The sequence below is a fragment of the Leucoraja erinacea genome, chromosome 8 (assembly GCF_028641065.1).
Source record: "Leucoraja erinacea ecotype New England chromosome 8, Leri_hhj_1, whole genome shotgun sequence".
Lineage (NCBI taxonomy): Eukaryota > Metazoa > Chordata > Chondrichthyes > Rajiformes > Rajidae > Leucoraja > Leucoraja erinaceus.
In genome coordinates, this window is record NC_073384.1 from 39,981,997 (window position 1) to 39,999,370 (window position 17,374).

General features: G+C 46.1%; 1 protein-coding gene across 1 annotated transcript in view; it reads left to right on the top strand.

Annotated features, from left to right (window-relative positions):
• Positions 1-17,374, top strand: part of ryr2a (ryanodine receptor 2a (cardiac)) — a 426,354-nt gene that overhangs the window by 384,219 nt on the left and 24,761 nt on the right. The window contains exons 87-92 of the mRNA XM_055640013.1: positions 744-825; positions 2,165-3,471; positions 5,215-5,282; positions 12,388-12,535; positions 14,108-14,194; positions 17,014-17,235. Of these exons, the coding sequence (XP_055495988.1) occupies positions 744-825; positions 2,165-3,471; positions 5,215-5,282; positions 12,388-12,535; positions 14,108-14,194; positions 17,014-17,235 (1,914 nt within the window). The remainder of the gene's footprint in view (positions 1-743; positions 826-2,164; positions 3,472-5,214; positions 5,283-12,387; positions 12,536-14,107; positions 14,195-17,013; positions 17,236-17,374) is intronic.

Below are 17,374 nucleotides of genomic sequence, written 5' to 3' on the forward strand. Positions count from 1 at the left end.
TCATTCTTCTAAAATCCAGAGTATACAAGCCAGAGTATACATTCTATCAACATATGACAGTCCTGTCATCCCAGGAATTAACCTCGTGAACCTATGTTGCACTCCCTCAATAGCAATAGCACTTCCTCAAATTTGGAGACCAAAACTGCACACAATACTCCAGGTGCAGTCTCAATGGGGCTCTGTACAACTGCAGAAGGACCTCTCTGCTCCTATACTCAACTCTTCTTGTTATAAAGGTAATGAGAATTTCATTACAGGCATTCCCTGACTTACGTAATAGGTGACTTGCGTAAACTCGGACTTCCGAAATCCATACTTAAAGCCCACTTGAACCCCTTTCATTAAGAAATAAGGATTAAAGCTTCAAGCTTTATTTCCGAGTTTGGTATCTTGGTAGCAGTGCACTGTTGCTGTCGCATGCGGCCATTTCCGTTCTCATGGATGCTCCTGCATGGTCTCTGCGTTGGAGCTCCCCCCGTGGTCTCCACGCCGGAGCTCCCATGGCTCCCATGGTCTCCGCGTTGGAGCTCCCTCGTGGTCTCTGCGTTGTTGAGAATTTGGGGATGTTAAAGGAATGGAATTAATGTGGGATCCTTGTCAATGAGTGGTTGCAAGGAGCCAGTAGCCTGAATGGTTTGTTCCTCTGCTGTATGTTTCCATGACTCTCTGACACTTCAGTATCATTTATAATTTCAGTATAATAAAAATAATTTATTAAAGCATCTGCTTCTCTTTTCAAGGATTCCAGTCAGATTGAGTTGCTGAAGGAGCTAATGGATCTACAGAAAGACATGGTGGTGATGCTGCTTTCAATGTTAGAAGGTGGGGACTGGTCAATAAAATGAGGTGCAAAAACATTCATAAGTTCATAAGTGATAGGAGCAGAATTAGACCATTTGACCCATCATGTCTACTCCACCATTCAATCATGGCTGATCTATCTATCCCTCTCAACCCCATTCTCCTGCCTTCTCCCCCTAACCCCTGACGCCCGTACTAATTAAGAATCTGTTAACCTCTGTCTTAAAAATATCCGTTGCCTTGGCCTCCACAGCCGTCTGTGGCAATGAATTCCACAGATTTGCCACCCTCTGACTAAAGAAATTCCTACTCAGGTTGCCCTTAGTTGTCTGCTTAGGTCTGCTCTTGATTCTGCTAGCTCGTTTCATTGATCTGCTATTTCTCTTGTTTATTAGTTTAGTTTATTGCCACACGTACTAAGGTGCAGTGAAAAGCTTTTTGGTTGCGTGCTATCCAGTCAATGGAAAGACCATACATGAATACAATGAAGCAGTGTATAGATGCAGGAAAAAGGGTATGAAAAACGTTTAGTGCAAGATAGTCCAGTAAAGTCCGAGGGTCTCCAATGAAGTAGATGGTAGGTTAGGACCACTCTCCAGTTGGTGATGGGATGGTTCAGTTGCCTGATAAACTAAACTAAACTCTAACCACTGCCAGGTGTAATATGACAAAGGGAGCCGAGATTTGTCTCAAAAGGCTGTGAGCAGTGATGGAGACTTGTCCATAACAGGCTGCAGCATTGGAAAACTGAGGTTGGTATATGCCTTGCCACATTGCTGATCTCCACGCAATAGAACATAGGAAAATACAGCAGATCAGGTATTATCTCTGGAGAACATGGATAGGTAATGTTTCGGATCGGAACCCTTCCATGTAATCCATCGATAAGTACAGCATAGGAACAGGCCCTTCGGCCCACAGTCTGTGCCCGACATGATGCCAAGTTTAACCAATCTCCTCTCCACTGCACATGAGCCATACCCTGCATTCCCTGCATATTCATCTGCCCAACTAAAAGATTCTTAAACACAAAAATCATATCTGCCTCCACGGGAGGGGGGGGAGATTTAATAGGAGCCTGAGGGGTAATTTTTTTACACAAAGGGTGGTGGGTGTATGGAACCCGCTGCTGGAGGAGGTAGTCGAGGCAGGTACTATCATAACATTTAACAAACCATTTAGACATGTACATGGATAGGATAGGTTAAGATGAATATGGGCCAAGAGCAGGCAGGTGGGACTAATGTATATGGGGCATGTTTGTCGGTGTGGGCAAGTTGGGCTGAAGGGCCTGTTTCCACACAGTATGACTTTATGACTCACGGACCAAATGTAATGCTGCATAAATTATTTGTTTCAGGTAATGTGGTGAACGGGACAATCGGGAAGCAAATGGTGGATATGTTGGTGGAATCTTCAAACAATGTCGAGATGATTCTCAAATTCTTTGACATGTTCCTGAAGCTAAAGAACCTGACCTCTTCCGATGCATTCAAAGAATATGATCCCGATAGCAAAGGCTTGATCTCCAAGAGGGACTTCCAGAAGGCCATGGAGAGTCACAAGCACTACACACAGTCAGAAACCGAATTCTTACTCTCTTGCGCAGAAACAGATGAGAACGAGATGCTGGATTATGAGGAGTTTGTTGAAAGGTTTCATGAACCAGCGAAGGACATTGGTTTCAATGTCGCCGTACTACTTACCAACTTATCTGAGCACATGCCCCATGATACGCGGCTACAGACCTTCCTGGAGTTGGCAGAGAGCGTTCTCAATTATTTCCAGCCATTTCTCGGCCGTATAGAGATTATGGGAAGCGCCAAACGGATCGAGAGGGTGTACTTTGAGATCAGTGAATCCAGTCGGACTCAGTGGGAGAAGCCTCAAGTGAAGGAGTCCAAAAGGCAGTTCATCTTTGACGTTGTAAATGAAGGAGGAGAGAAAGAAAAGATGGAACTGTTCGTCAACTTCTGTGAAGATACGATCTTTGAAATGCAGCTGGCAGCACAAATCTCGGAATCGGATTCTAACGAGAGGTCCGTGTGTAAGGGAGAAGCTCAGAAGGACAAAATCGAGGAAGAAGACCCCAGAGTGGGTTTTTTCTCCATGACGACAATTAGATCCGCCCTAATGGCGCTCAGGTACAATGTGATGATACTCATGAAGCTGTTGACAACCAAAAGCCTCAAAAAACAGTTGAAGAAAATGAAGAAGATGACCATGAAAGATATGGCCAAGGCCTTGTTCTCCTTCTATTGGAGTCTATTGATTGGGTTCTCCCATTTTGTCTTCAGTGTTTTCCGGGGATTTTTCCGCATCATGTACAGCACTTTCCTTGGGGGGAGTCTGGTGGAGGGAGCCAAGAAGATTAAAGTGACTGAGCTCTTAGCTAGCATGCCGGACCCAACGCACGACGAGGTGCGTGGAGAGGTTGGAGAGGGAGAGGGGAAGGTTCGGCCATCGACCCTGACGTCTGAAGACCTGACGGATCTAAGAGCAATCACTGAGGAGAGCGATTTCTTATCTGATATCTTTGGTCTGGACCTACGGCGGGAAGGAGGGCAATACAAGCTAATTCCACACAACCCAAATGCCCACATGACTGATCTGATTGACCCACCTTCTCCTACTCTGGCACTGCCAGAAGTTCAGACGAGCTGCCAGGTAATGTGTAGAATTTTCTTTCCTCCTGCAGCATTCATAAGACTTAGGTGCAGAATTAGGCCATTCGGCCCATTGAGTCCACTCCACTATTCAAACGTCGGCTGATCTATCTTTCCCACTCAGTGGGGTCTTACCTTCCACACCCTCAAGGTCAGCTAGGGCAGGGGTGAAGAGGGCCAATCAAGTAGAGAGGCGAATGGAGGTGATGGCTGTAATGGGCCTTTGTGGCCAGCTGCATCTAGAACTGTAAAGTGGTGCTAAAATGGTGACCCTTGCATACGGCTTCAGTGGGCTGTTCTGTACATTTTATACCCACTGGGGGATTGTGCTTATGTAAGGCGATAGTCTTTCTGAGCTATATGTAAAAAAACATGTGTTCACGGTACCTTGGTACACGTGAGAAAAAAAGTAATATTGAACCCTCTCCTTATAACGTTTGATGCCCTTACTAATCAATAACTTATTAATCTCCACTTTGATAACACCCAAAGACTCCACAGCCATCTGTGGCAATGATTTCCACAAAATAAAATATGTGTTTCTTTCTTGCACTCGGCTACTCACTTAAATCCACCAATATTGTGAATCTGAGTTCATCCCACAATATCATAGTTCCACTTTGCCGATCACCCACCATTTTGGGTGCGACTCCCTGCTTTAAAGGAGCAAATGCTGAAATTAAATGTAGATATTCATGGAAAGCAATTTCTCATCTTTTAATTTGAATTATTATAATTTTAAGTTTCATAGATATTTAGGACATCTTCAGGCCAGGTGCTCAAATTCATCATCTAATTACAAATTATACTTTTTATAAGAGCAGCATAATTTTGCAATTTCCTATTTCATTCCACATTTTATAGAAACTAGGATTAATTGATTGATTGATCTCTTACCTTGCAAATTAGAAGTTTAATTAAATGAAATTAAGTTAATGTAATTTAATGCAAATTAAATTAATGTAATTTAATTAAGTTTAAATACACGTTGTAACATTTCGGCCTCGTGTGACAATGCGTGAAATAAAACACAAGGTGCTGGAGTAACTCAGCAGGTCAGGCAGCATCTATGGAGAGAATGGACAGGCGACATTTAGATGTTTTGTTCTGTCACAGGTCTTGCTACAACAGGCGAGTTACTGATTCTTAATGCGCATGGTATCACAGATCAACATATCTCTTCCCGCCCTGAAGTTTTGTCCAGACTTCCTACTTCCTTAGCAAAACACAAAGTGTTGGAGGAACTCAGTGTGTCTGGCAGTATCATGGAGGGAATGCTTTGGCGTAATTTTGGGTTGGGATTCAGATGTGGCGTTCAGATGTGGCGTTTTGGATTGGGACCTTTCTTCAACAAAGCACAAAGTGATGGAGGAAGCACAGGTCCCGACCTGAAACATCATCTGCCCATCCCCTCCACAGATGCTGGCTGACCCACTGAGTTCCTCCAGCACTTGGTGTTTTGCTCAAAATTCCAGCATCTGCAGTTTCTAATGTATCGCCTCCGATTCCTTACTAAACATCGTTCCACTCCTTCTATCCCTGACATTACCTTAACCTTTTGTTTTGACCCTTCCAATCTTGTGGAATCTGACCATTCTTAATATTAACAAATCTTTTACCCTCTTGATAATGCATCATGTCCACTAAATTTTCCTTGAGTAAAAAAATCACAAACATGATTTAATAAAAGAGAAAGAGATCTCTTCTGCCTGCATCTTTTTTAAATATTTGGATGTACTGTTAGGCTGAAGAAACAAAGGAAGACGAGAAAGAAGAGAAAGAAAACTACAAAGACAAACCAGAGAAAGCTGAGTGAGTACATCGATAAATCCAAATCCTTTTGGTTTTGAAAATGAAATTGAAAGTGTGGGAAATACTCAGACGATCAGACAGCTCCTGTGGAAAGAGAAACAGTTAACGTTAGCATGAAGGGCCATTGATCTAACACTTTTCACCAGAGTGTTGCCTGGATTAGAGGGCATTACCTACTATGAGCGGTTGGAAGAATTTGTAATGTTTTGACTGTAGATACAGTATGTCTGTCCAAAAGCCTCTTAGGCCCCACTAACGTATCTGCCACCACCACCACCCCTATGAATGCGATCCAGGCCCCTATCACTCACTGTGTATTCAATACTTGCCCCGCACACATCCATTAAACTTTACCCATCTCACCTTAAAAAAGCTGATAGGGTTATTGTCATCTTCAATCGCACTCAACACGACCTGGTCAACTGTGAGTTTGGGCTTTCAGTGAAGAGAAAGTACGCTGGTGTTTAGTCAGGATGAGGGGAGTTCCTAAATTCTAGGAGCAAAATTAGGCCATTCGGCTCACCAACTCCGCCATTCAATCATGGCAGATTTATTTTTCCCTCTCAACCCAATTATCCTGCCATCTCCCTATAACCCTGGACAAAGGAAAGATATAGAGGAATATGGGCGAAAGACGGGCAGGTGTGACTCGTATAGATGGGGCAACTTGGTCAGCATGGGCAAGTCCATGACTTTATGATTCTTAAGATTCTGCCACAATCCCAGGGGAAAGGTATCCAACAGCCAAATCAGGAAGCGTTGGAGATAGTAATAGTGACGGAGTGTAGGGGTTTAGCATACATTGTGTATGTGCATGCCTTCTCTCCATGACCCCTGACACCCTTGCTAATCAGGATGTAAGATGTAAGGGAGGGAGTAGGATGGCACTTTCTGGCACTTTCAAATCTGATGAGATGATTGTTATACGAGAATTTTGCCCAGTCTGTGACCCATAGCGCTGTGGCCATAGCACTGTGTTTAAACCCCATAGCGCTGTGGCCGGTAGCGCTATATTTAGAGCCCATAACGCTGTAGCCAACAGCTCTTTGTTTAAATACCCACGCCCCAAACCAGTAGCACTATATTTAAACCTTTGCCTACCAAACTGGCAGCGTTGTGTGTATTGATTTGTGTGGTGTCTGTTGTGCTGTGTATCGCTTCACATGCGGGGGGGGGAGTGGAGCCCCTGCCATTGTTATAGTTTGAATTTGGGAGCAGCGCTATTGGCCAGCAGTTATTTCAACAGCTGGCTTCTTACTTGTATAAAGGCTGGTACCAGTAAGCCATAAGTTAATTCATGTATGAGACGGGTTCGCTGACAGGCTGAGTTGCGATCAGTGCCGTGGATGGAGGCAGAGAGTGGGAGGTGTGCTGCTGTAAAACGGGCTCTGTGTATACCAAGACAAATATTGTTTTTATTCTCTCTCTTGCTAATAAAACTGATTTGTGGCTAAACAGATGAGTGAGCCTTTTTCTCTCTAGTCAGATAATAATAATAATAATAATATCTTTTATTGTCATTGCACATAAGCGCAACGAGATTTGGTATGCAGCTTCCAACCGATGTCATAACATAAATAACTAATAAAATTTGGATTTAGATAACCTGAGAACATGGATTGTAAAAAGAACAGTAAAACAGTTCATTAGACTAAAGTGCAGATGTGTCTGTGCGATGTGACCATCTGAGGGAGACAGTCCAGGGGGGATGGGGGGCACTCAGCAGGGCCGGTTCAGAGCCGCTATAGCTCTCAGATTCAGATTCAACTTCAATTTCAATTATCATTGTCAGTGTACAGTATAGAGACAACAAAATGCAGTTAGCATCTCCCTGGAAGAGCGACATAGAATATGATTTCAATAAATAAATCTATTTACATGCATACAGTCATAGTGTTTTTCCTGTGGGAGGAGTGTCCGGGGGGGGGGTGATTGGCAGTCACCGAGATACATTGTTGAGTAGTGTGACAGCCGCTGGGAAGAAGCTGTTCCTGGACCTGCTGGTTCGGCAACGGAGAGACCTGTAGCGTCTCCCGGATGGTAGGAGGGTAAACAGTCCATGGTTGGGGTGAGAGCAGTCCTTGGCGATGCTGAGCGCCCTCCGCAGACAGCGCTTGCTTTGGACAGACTCAATGGAGGGGAGCGAGGAACCGGTGATGCGTTGGGCAATTTTCACCACCCTCAGCAGTGCTTTCCGGTCGGAGACAGAGCAGTTGCCATACCATACTGTGATACAGTTGGTAAGGATGCTCTCGATGGTGCAGCGGTAGAAGTTCACCAGGATCTGAGGAGACAGATGGACCTTCTTCAGTCTCCTCAGGAAGAAGAGACGCTGGTGAGCCTTCTTGACCAGAGTTGAGGTATTGTGGGTCCAAGAGAGGTCATCGGAGATGTTGACTCCCAGGAACCTGAAGCTGGAAACACGTTCCACCTCCGTCCCGTTAATGTGGATGGGGGTGTGCGTGCCACCCCTAGACTTCCTGAAGTCTACAATGAGCTCCTTGGTCTTCTTGGAGCCAGGTTGTTGTCAGCGCACCATGCTGCTAAGTGCTGGACCTCCTCCCTGTAGGCCAGCTCATCGTTGTTGCTGATGAGGCCAAGCTCTGGGAATGAAGCTGTTCCTGACTCTGGAGGTTTGGGCGTAGAAGGCCTTGTAACGTCTGCCAGAGGGAAGTAGTTCGAACAGTCCGTTACAAGGGTGTGAGGAGTCTTTATGGCCTTCCTGAGGCACCGTGTGTGGTAGATGCCCTCCAAGGCCGGGGATGGAGGTGGTCCTCTCGGCCTACGCCGATGATGTCATTCTGATGTTCATCGACCCTGTTGACCTGTGGAGGATGCGTGAGTGCCAGCAGGTTTTCTCGGCTGCTTCCTCCGCCAAGATCAACTGGGGGAAGTGTTCTGGTCTCTTGGTGGGTGGGTGGCAGGTGGACTCCCTGCTGGAGGAGATGGCTGGTTTTGCGTGGTATACCATGCACCTCCTCTATCTGGGGGTCTACCTGAGTCCCGATGAGGGGGGGTGGCCGGCGAAATGGCAGGAGCTGGAGGCGAAGGTGATCGCCCGGCTGGGACGTTGGTCCGGCCTACTTGGTGTGCTCTCTTACCGGGGCAGGGCTGTAGTTATAAACCAGCTGGTGGCCTCTCTGCTGTGGTACTAGATGGCCACTATAGTCCCGTCCTCTTATTTTATAACCATGTTACAGAGGAGATTGGTCAACTTCTTCTGGGGTGAGAGGAACCACTGGGTCTCTGCTGGGGTTCTGAGTCTCCCGTTGGAGGAGGGTGGTCAGGCGCTGGTCTGTATTCGTACCCAGGTGGTGGTTCTCCGACTCAGGACCCTGCGGAGGTACTTCTACTCGGACTACCCTCCTAAATGGCATGTGCTGGCGACGTATTTTTCCGCCAGGGGCGCTGCCTTCAGGAGGGCTCACGGCTCCCGGTAGCGGGCATGAGTCGATGCGCTAGGCGGGATACGCGGGAGTTGCCTGGCTTTTACCGTGACCTCCTGAAGGCCAGGAATTTGGTCACCTTCAGCCAGGGCCCTGCTCCTCAGGGGGAGAGGGGTGTCGTGGCTGTGACGGTGGGTGTTGAGGAGAGGCGTGTGCATGGCGCGACTCCGGACGAGCTTACCCCCGCTCAGTCGGAATTGTTCATAGGGCCCACGGCCCGGGTCCCTCCCCGAGAGCCGGCCCCATGCAACATGAGCCGCATTTCCGAGATGCCCAGCGTGCCGTTCTGTGACATGGAGAGGCGCGTACTGTACAGGCTGCTCTTGCACACTCTCCACTTCCTCGCCCTCGTCTTCCGTCCAGACACACCCTGGCGGTCCGTGTTACCACCTGACGAGGGGAGCGGTCCCCAGTGGATGTCTCTCTACAAGGGAGTCCTCCCCCTTTACATCGGGGACCTGGGGTGGAGAGTGTTGCACAAAGCCGTGGACTGTAATAGGTATTAGAGCCGGTTCACGGACTCTTCCCCTGCTTGTCATTTCTGCGGTGAGGAAGAGACCGTGTTCCATGTGTACATAGAGTGTGAGAGGTTGCAGCCACTGTTCGAGTATCTGAAGGGGCTGCTCCTCAAGTTTTGGCTACATTTTAGTCCAACGCTATTAATTTATGGGCACCCGGTACAGAGGGGGGATGGATGGGAGGGAGGAGGGGGTCTCCCTGTCGGTCTGCTCCTGGGCCTGGCCAAGATGGCCATTCGCGGGTCCAGGCAGCGGGCAGTCGATGGCCGCACAGCGGTCGGCTGCCTGCCCCTTTTCCGGGGTTACGTCCGAGCTCGCGTGTCCCTAGAATGGGAACACGCTGTGTCCATGGGGACTGTGGAGGCCTTCTGTGAACGCTGGTCACCACAGGAGGTTGAATATATTATAGATTAAAATGTTAATATTTTAATTTGATAATTTTGTTTAAGTGTTTTTTAAATTGCTTGAGCTTTTTCCGGGTCTACGTCCGTGCCCGCCTGTCCCTGGAGAGGGAACACGCGGTGTCCATGGGGACTTTGGAGGCCTTCCGTGAATGCTGGTCGCCGTTGGAGGTCGAGTGTTTTGTTGATAAAGTTGACGTTATATTAATTTGATGATCGTTTGTTTGTAAACTGTCAACATAGGCAGTCTTTGATTGTGTTAATACTCTATGTTTATTTTTATTTTTTGAATAAAAGTAGTTTCATAAAAAATAAAAAAAAAGGCTGGTAGCTGTGTCGCAATAATCCTCTGCGCTCTGTGGATGACGCGCTGAAGAGCTCTCCTCTCCGCCTCCGTACAGCTGAGATACCGCACAGAGATGCCATACATTAATATGCTCTCTGTGGTGCAGCGGTAGAAGGTTGTCAGCAGCTGTTGGGGCAGACCAGTCTTTTTTAATGTCCTCAGGAAGAACAGCCGTTGCTGTGCCTTCTTGACCAAAGATCTTATAGCAAAGCAAGATAGGCTACTCCTGCTAAATGCAATGGACTGACGTGTAGTACGCTATGGAGGGGATCATGGGCATTTTCCACGCCCATTTTAGCAACCTGAGCCTACCTAACTAACCCGACCCGACTCGCACTGTAATCAATGTTGCGGGGCAACAGTTTGTGTGGGTCAGATTCATAAATCTGTCAGTTCAAACTTCTTGTCAAGAATAAAATTTGATTCTGGTAATTGTCTTTTTTAATGTTTTTTAAATCATTTCTTTTTAAATGGCTCACAAGCATGTTTTGAGTGATTTTGTAGTAACCGGAACCGACCCAATATGTTCATAATTCTGTTGATTCTTGTTAAGGTGTTTATAAACACCCATGACAAAATTATATAAATGTATATAACAACAATTATATTTCTTCTAAACCAATAATGAACTTTATTTAAGACTAGACAAGGGACCATTAAATAAGAAACATTGTAAATAAGAAACACTTGCCCCGGGCCCCGCACTCCTTCTCCCCCGCTGCCCCGCCCCGCAGCACTCTCTCTGGACACTCTCTCCCCGCTTGCCCCGGGCCCCGCACACTTTCCTCTCCCCCCACACCCTCTCTCCCCGCTGCCCCGTAGCCCCGGGGGCACTCTCTCTTGCCCCGGACCCCGCACTCTCTCTCCCCGCTGCCCCGGGCCCCGCACTCTCTCTCCCCACTGCCCCGGGCCCTGCACTCCTTCTCCCCGCTGCGGAACCAATCTTTGGCCGGAAGCAAGAAGGCGGGAGCAAGAAAGCGGAGCAAGATGGCGGAACAAGATGGCGGAGTCAGCTTGCTAAAATGTGTCCTGTAATCACCCATGAAACCGCCCATGAGCGTACCTCACGTTTGCGTGAGAGTAACCTATCTTGCTTCGCTCTAAGATCTTTGTTCTTGACCAGCGCAGCGGTGTTGGTGGACCATGTGAGGTCCTCTGAAATGTGAGTGCCCAGAAACTTAAAGCTGGACACTCTCTCCACACTTTCCCAGTAGATGGAGATTGGGGCGTATTCTCCATTATGGGACCTCCTGAAGTCAATAATCAGCTCCTTGGTCTTGGAGGTGTTTAGTGACAAGTTGTTACGTGCGCACCAGTCCACCAGGTTCTGCACCTCTGCTCTGTAATTTGTTTCATCACCGTTGTTGATCAGCCCAATCACTTGTGTTGTCTGCAAACTTCACGATTGTGTTGGTGTCGAATGCAGGAACACAGTCGTGAGTGAAGAGGGAGTGGAGCATGGGGCTCAGTACACAGCCCTGTGGTGTGCCGGTGCTCAGGGTGATAGTGGAGGACAGGTGCGGGCCCAGTCTCACTGCCTGCGTATCTAGTATCTAGTCAGATACTTGAACCTGTTCCCTTGTAACAATGATGTAACGATTAGATACAATGATATTGCTCACTTCAAAGTCTCACAACAGGCGGCACAGCTGTAGAGTTGCTGCCTTACAGCGTCAGTGACCCAGGTTCAATCCAGATTATGGGCGCTGTCTGTACGTAGCTTGTACGTTCTCCCTGTTACTGTGTGGTATTTTCTTTGGGTGCTCTTGTTTCCTCCAACATTCCATAGACGAGCGAGTTTGTAGGTTAATTGGGTTCTGTAAGTTTCGTTGAGTTCATTATTGTCAGGAGTATATTTATGGAGTTGCTATCCAGTCAGCGGAAGGACAATACATAATTACAATCAAGGCGTCCACAGTGTACAGATGCAGGAAACAGGATATAACGTTCAGTGCAAGATAATGTCCAGTAAAGTCCAATTAAAGATAGATAGTTCAATGGTGTCCAATGTGGTAGATGGTAGGTCAAGACTGCTCTCTAATTGGTGATAGGATGGTTTAGTTGCCTGATAACAGCTGGGAAGAAGCTGTTCCTGAATCTATAGGTGTGCATTTTGTCCCCAGTGTGTAGGATGCAAAACGTTGGACCAGTGTAGGTGTAATCATTGGTCGGCATGGACTCAGTGGGACAAGGGGCCTGTTTCCACGCTGCTTGCAAAAATAAACACAACTAAATGATCTCCACCCCACCAATGGCCAAATGCTCAGTGGCTCCCACCTCAAAAACCATGAACATTTTCACTCCCATGTCGAAGTCTCGCATTTAATTTAACGTGTGAGTCTTAAACATCATGATTTAAGCATGTTAAATAACAAGTGTCTTTCTGCATTAAAGCGGGGAGGATGGAGAAAAAGGGGAAAATGTGACAGAACAGAAGCCTCGACGAAAAAGGAGACAGCGACACGCTGAGAAAATAGATGAACCTGAAGTACAAGAGTCTGCTTTCTGGAAAAAGATTACAGCTTACCAGCAGAAGTTACTTGTGAGTGATATTTTGATTTATGTTTGCATCATTAGTGTGAAATAACTTGATTCTCTTACCTGTTCAACCACAGAAATTGGTCTTTCCAAACCTTTAAAAAAAAACTTTAACATCATTGAATTGGTATAGCACAGGATTAGACCATTCAGCCCATCAGATTCTGATATAGCAATCTATTTTCCCTTATGCCCAGTATCTTTTCCCATCATTGTGTTAAAGTTTCCTTTTATGCAGGCATTGAATTCTAGATCAGCGCCACTGCATTACCCCACATTGAATGTTGTGCCCTTTATCCTTTATCTGTGTACTGTGGATAGCCTGATTGTATTCAGATATAGTGTTTTCTTTGACTGAATAGCAGGCAAACCAAAGCTTTTCAGTGTACCTCGGTACACTTGACACTAATAACTAAACTACACAGCTGTACCTAGAGTTGGGTACAGTATAGAGAAACAAACAGTTATATATGCCCCAGCCTTCTCCAATCTTTCACCATTTAAAACAACATTAGTGGACCTATATTTCCATCTCCTTATATGTATCCAGCCTCCCCTTAAATGCATCTGTACGTCAGTAACACCTCTCCATATGGTGGTGGGCTGTCACCATTTTATGAGTTACCCCAGTGTTAAAAAAAATAATAATCTCCCCCGTTGTATCTACACATCATATTTTTCATAATAATTGAGTTGCTGCCTTACAGTGCCAGAGACCTGGGTTCGATCCTGATTACAGGTGCTGTCTGTGCGGAGTTTGTACGTTCTCCCCTTGACCGCATGGGTTTTCTCTGGATGCTCCGTTTTTCTCCCACATTCCAAAGATGTGCAGGTTAATTGGCTTCTATAAATTGCCCCATGTGTGTAAGATGCAAAGCTGAGATAACATAGATCTGGTGTATGGATGATTGTTGCTTGCCGTGGATGGGCCTGGTGGGCTGAAGGCCCTGTTTCCACACTGAATCTCTAAACTAAACTACATGAGAAAATATTACTGCTTGACATTTGTTACTTGGACAGCCTCAAATTAAAGCAAAGTTAGAGCATCCAGTAATTTTTAATTATGAATCATTGCTAACAATCTAACAATTTATTACACACTAAATTGTTTCCATCATTTTGCTGGATATTGTGACCAGAGGATAAAATAATTTGTGTGAGTTATTCTTGCAAAGCGAACTGATTTTGAATTATTCAAAGCAGTGTTAAATGTGACACTTTGAAATGAAAGGATGCCCATAAATAGCAGCAGAAAGGAAATATAAGCGGCAGGTTGCCACAACGGTAGAGTTGCTACCGCACAGCGTCAGAGTCCCGGGTTCCATCCCGGGTAATGGCTGTACAGAGTTTGTACGTTTTCCATGTGACCACGTGGGTTTTCTCCGTGTGCACCGGTTTCTTCCCAATTCCAAAGGCGTGCAGGTTTGTAGGTTATTTGGCTTCTGTAAATTGTTTCTAGTGTGTGGGACAGGACTTGTGTATGATGATCGTTGGTTGACATGGACTTGGTGGGCCAAAGGGCCTGTTTCCACACAGTATGTCTAAACTAAACTAAATTATCCTCCTATTTTTCCAGAATTATTTTGCCCGTAACTTCTACAATATGAGGATGTTGGCACTGTTTGTAGCCTTTGCAATTAACTTCATTCTCCTTTTCTACAAGGTAAGATATTTTGTTTCCTTGTTTAAATGTGATGAACATTTCCTGGGGTGCTGATGAAGTGGTGAGGGGATAGTAGTGTTTTTTGCTAATGTAATGAATCCTTACCAAAAACCCTCTGGAAGGGGAATGGCAGCAAGCATGGGGACACCACAAACTGCCGCACCACCTTGCCCTTGTCACCCCATTACAGGAAGGATGTGGAGGCTTTGGAAAGGGTGCAGAAGAGGTCTATCAGAATGCTGCCTGCATGAGAGGGTGTTAGCTGTGGTTGGAGAAACTTGGATTGTTTTCCTTGTTGTGTCAAAGGCTGAGAGGTAACCCGATAGAATTATATGAAACATGAGAGACATAGCTAAGATAGACAGTCAGAGCCTTTGTCTCAGTGTTCAAATGTCAAAGAGTTTTAAGCTTTAAGACGGATGGGGGGAATGTTTACAGGATATCTGCCTGCTGTTTCTTGTAGATAGTGGTGGGTGCCTGGAATCTGCTGCCAAGGGTGGAGGCTTTTTAGAGGCCTTTGGATAGGCACATGGATATGTAGGGATATAGATCACGTGCAGGCAGTGAAGATTACTTAACTTGGCATCATGTTTGGCATGGACATTATGGGCCGAAGGGGCTGTTCCTGTGCTGTCCTCTATAACTCCCTATGTAGTAATGCCAGGAGACCACCTTCACCAGAAGCACAGCTGTAGTTCAGGAAACTGTCTCAACACCAACTTCTCAAAACCATTTAGGGATGGGCAACAAAGCAGGTACTTTTCTAGATGTGGCTAAAGGGATCAGGAGGTAGGGAGAGTTAGATGTGGCCCTTGTGGCTAAAGGGATCAGGGGGTATGGAGAGAAGGCAGGTACCGGATACTGAGTTGGATGATCAGCCATGATCATAATGAATGGCGGTGCAGGCTCGAAGGGCCGAATGGCCTACTCCTGCTCCTAATTTCTATGTTTTGCAGCTTTTTAGAAACAGTCAGACAGGTACGTGGATAGGACAGGTTTAGAGGGATATAGGCCAAAAGCTGTGTAGATGGGGCACGTTTATCAGCATTGGCAAGTTGGGCCGAAGGACTTCATGCTGAAGGACTTGTCAGCGATATCCATGCTTCAGATAAAAATAATTATTTGTTTCCCATTGATTATAATACAGTTCAAAGCTCTTTCAAACATGCTAAAAATTTGATGCTGCTATTGAAGGTTGCTGCATCAGTGCAAACTGTTCTATATCTAAAATAAGCAAACAGTAAACTGTCGTTATAACGGTCCGCAAGTTGTAGGAGGGGGTGGGGGGGGGGTGTCTGTGATTGTCTGCTATAACCAAGTGAGGGGGGTTTGACCCAGGGCTGGGAGGGAAGAAGCATGACATTGTGGTTGGGGGGGTGGGGTGTTTAAAAAGCATGAATTCACAGGCCAGGGAGTCGCAGAGCCCTGGCCCCACACACGCCATCTTCACGCTGCTCGCTCTCGCCGCTCTCGCGACCAGAAGCTCCTTCCACATGGCGGCAGCTGGATGCGGGGGAGCGGGAATGGGGTGGAGGTGGGTGGTAGTACAATAGGAGCCTCATGCCATTGCCAGATAATTGAGACATGCATGGCCAGGGCGACGCAGGTGCAGTGGCGGTTTGTGGCAGCCGCTGCAAACCCGGGCCCAATGCAACGCTCTTGTGGGTTCATAAATTATAGGAGCAGAATTAGGCCATTTGGCCTTTCATCTACTCCACCATTCAATCATGTCTGATCTATCTATCTTTCCCTCTCAGCCCCATTCTCCTGCCTTCTCCCCATAATCCATGACACCTGTTTGCACGTACTCGCTGTGACCGCATTCTCTACAGATGCTGCCTGACCCGCTGAGTTATTCCAGAACTGTGTACCTAACCATATCAAGAATCTGCCAATCTCAGCCTTAAAAATATCCACTGACATGGCCTCCACAGCCGTCTGTGGTAATGAATTCCACAGGTTCACCACCCTCTGACTAAAGAAATTCCTTCTCATCTCCTTTCTAAATATACTTCCTTCTATTCTGAGGCAATGGCCTCTGGTCCTTGACTCTCCCACGAGTCGAAACATCCTCCTCACATTCACTCTATCCAGGCCTTTCACTATTCGGTAAGTTTCAATGAGATCACCTCTCATCCTTCTGAACTCTTCAGGAGTTCTATACTGCTCGCTCTCTCACCACAGTTGCCTTGCTGTTGTTCTGCGCGCCACCTGCCAACCGCCACCACGAATGGACGCCTCGGTCCGCTATAACCAAAATCCGTTATCTGGAGGTCCATAATAGTAGAGCGTATGGACAAAATCATTCACTTCTGAGATGCAATGAAAGCATGGAACTGACTCGAGATCAAAAGGTCACTGGAGGACAACATTTACCCACCATTTTCTCACCTATAGATTGGGGGCTCAAAATACAATAACAAAAGTCAAACTTGAAAGACACTTGGCTTTTGCGATGTACTTTCAATACATAATTTCTAGATAAACTTTCTATGATTCTGTCATTCACAAAGGGTTCAATGTTATTCGTAATACATTGCTCTCCAACCAAACAGCCACTGAGAGAGATTTCTGTAAACCTGAAATGCTTGTGTATGATGAGTATGGAATTGTGTTGGGAATTTCGATCATTGTTGGTAAGCAAAAATCCCCAGAACGTTGTAACTTTGTCAGCACCAAAACGTGGCGACATTTGTGTACTGGAGAGGTGAGGTTTGCTACAGGATTTTACCGGGTTGTATGCAAAACAAAGCATTTTACTGTACTCGGGTACATGTGACAATAAAGCATCACTGAATCATTGAATCACTGTGCAACAGGTTTCCACGTCCCCAACGTTAGAAGAGAAGGAAAAAAGACTTGGTGTTTACAGTCAAGACGGCAGAGGCTCTCGATGGAGCGGAATGGGAAGTGGGCGTAGGGTCACAGTGCATTATGTTCTACAAGAAAGCAGTGGCTATATGGAGCCAACACTGAGGATTCTGGCCATCCTACACACTATCATCTCCTTCTTCTGCATCATTGGCTACTACTGTTTAAAAGTAAGGTTACGGACACTTCTGGTCATTGCATGCACTTTACGAAATAAATATTCTCTGTGATGGAGAATCAAGGAACTGCAGTTGACAAAAAAAAAGACATAAAGTGCTGGAGTCAAGAGTCAATCAAGAGTCAATTCAA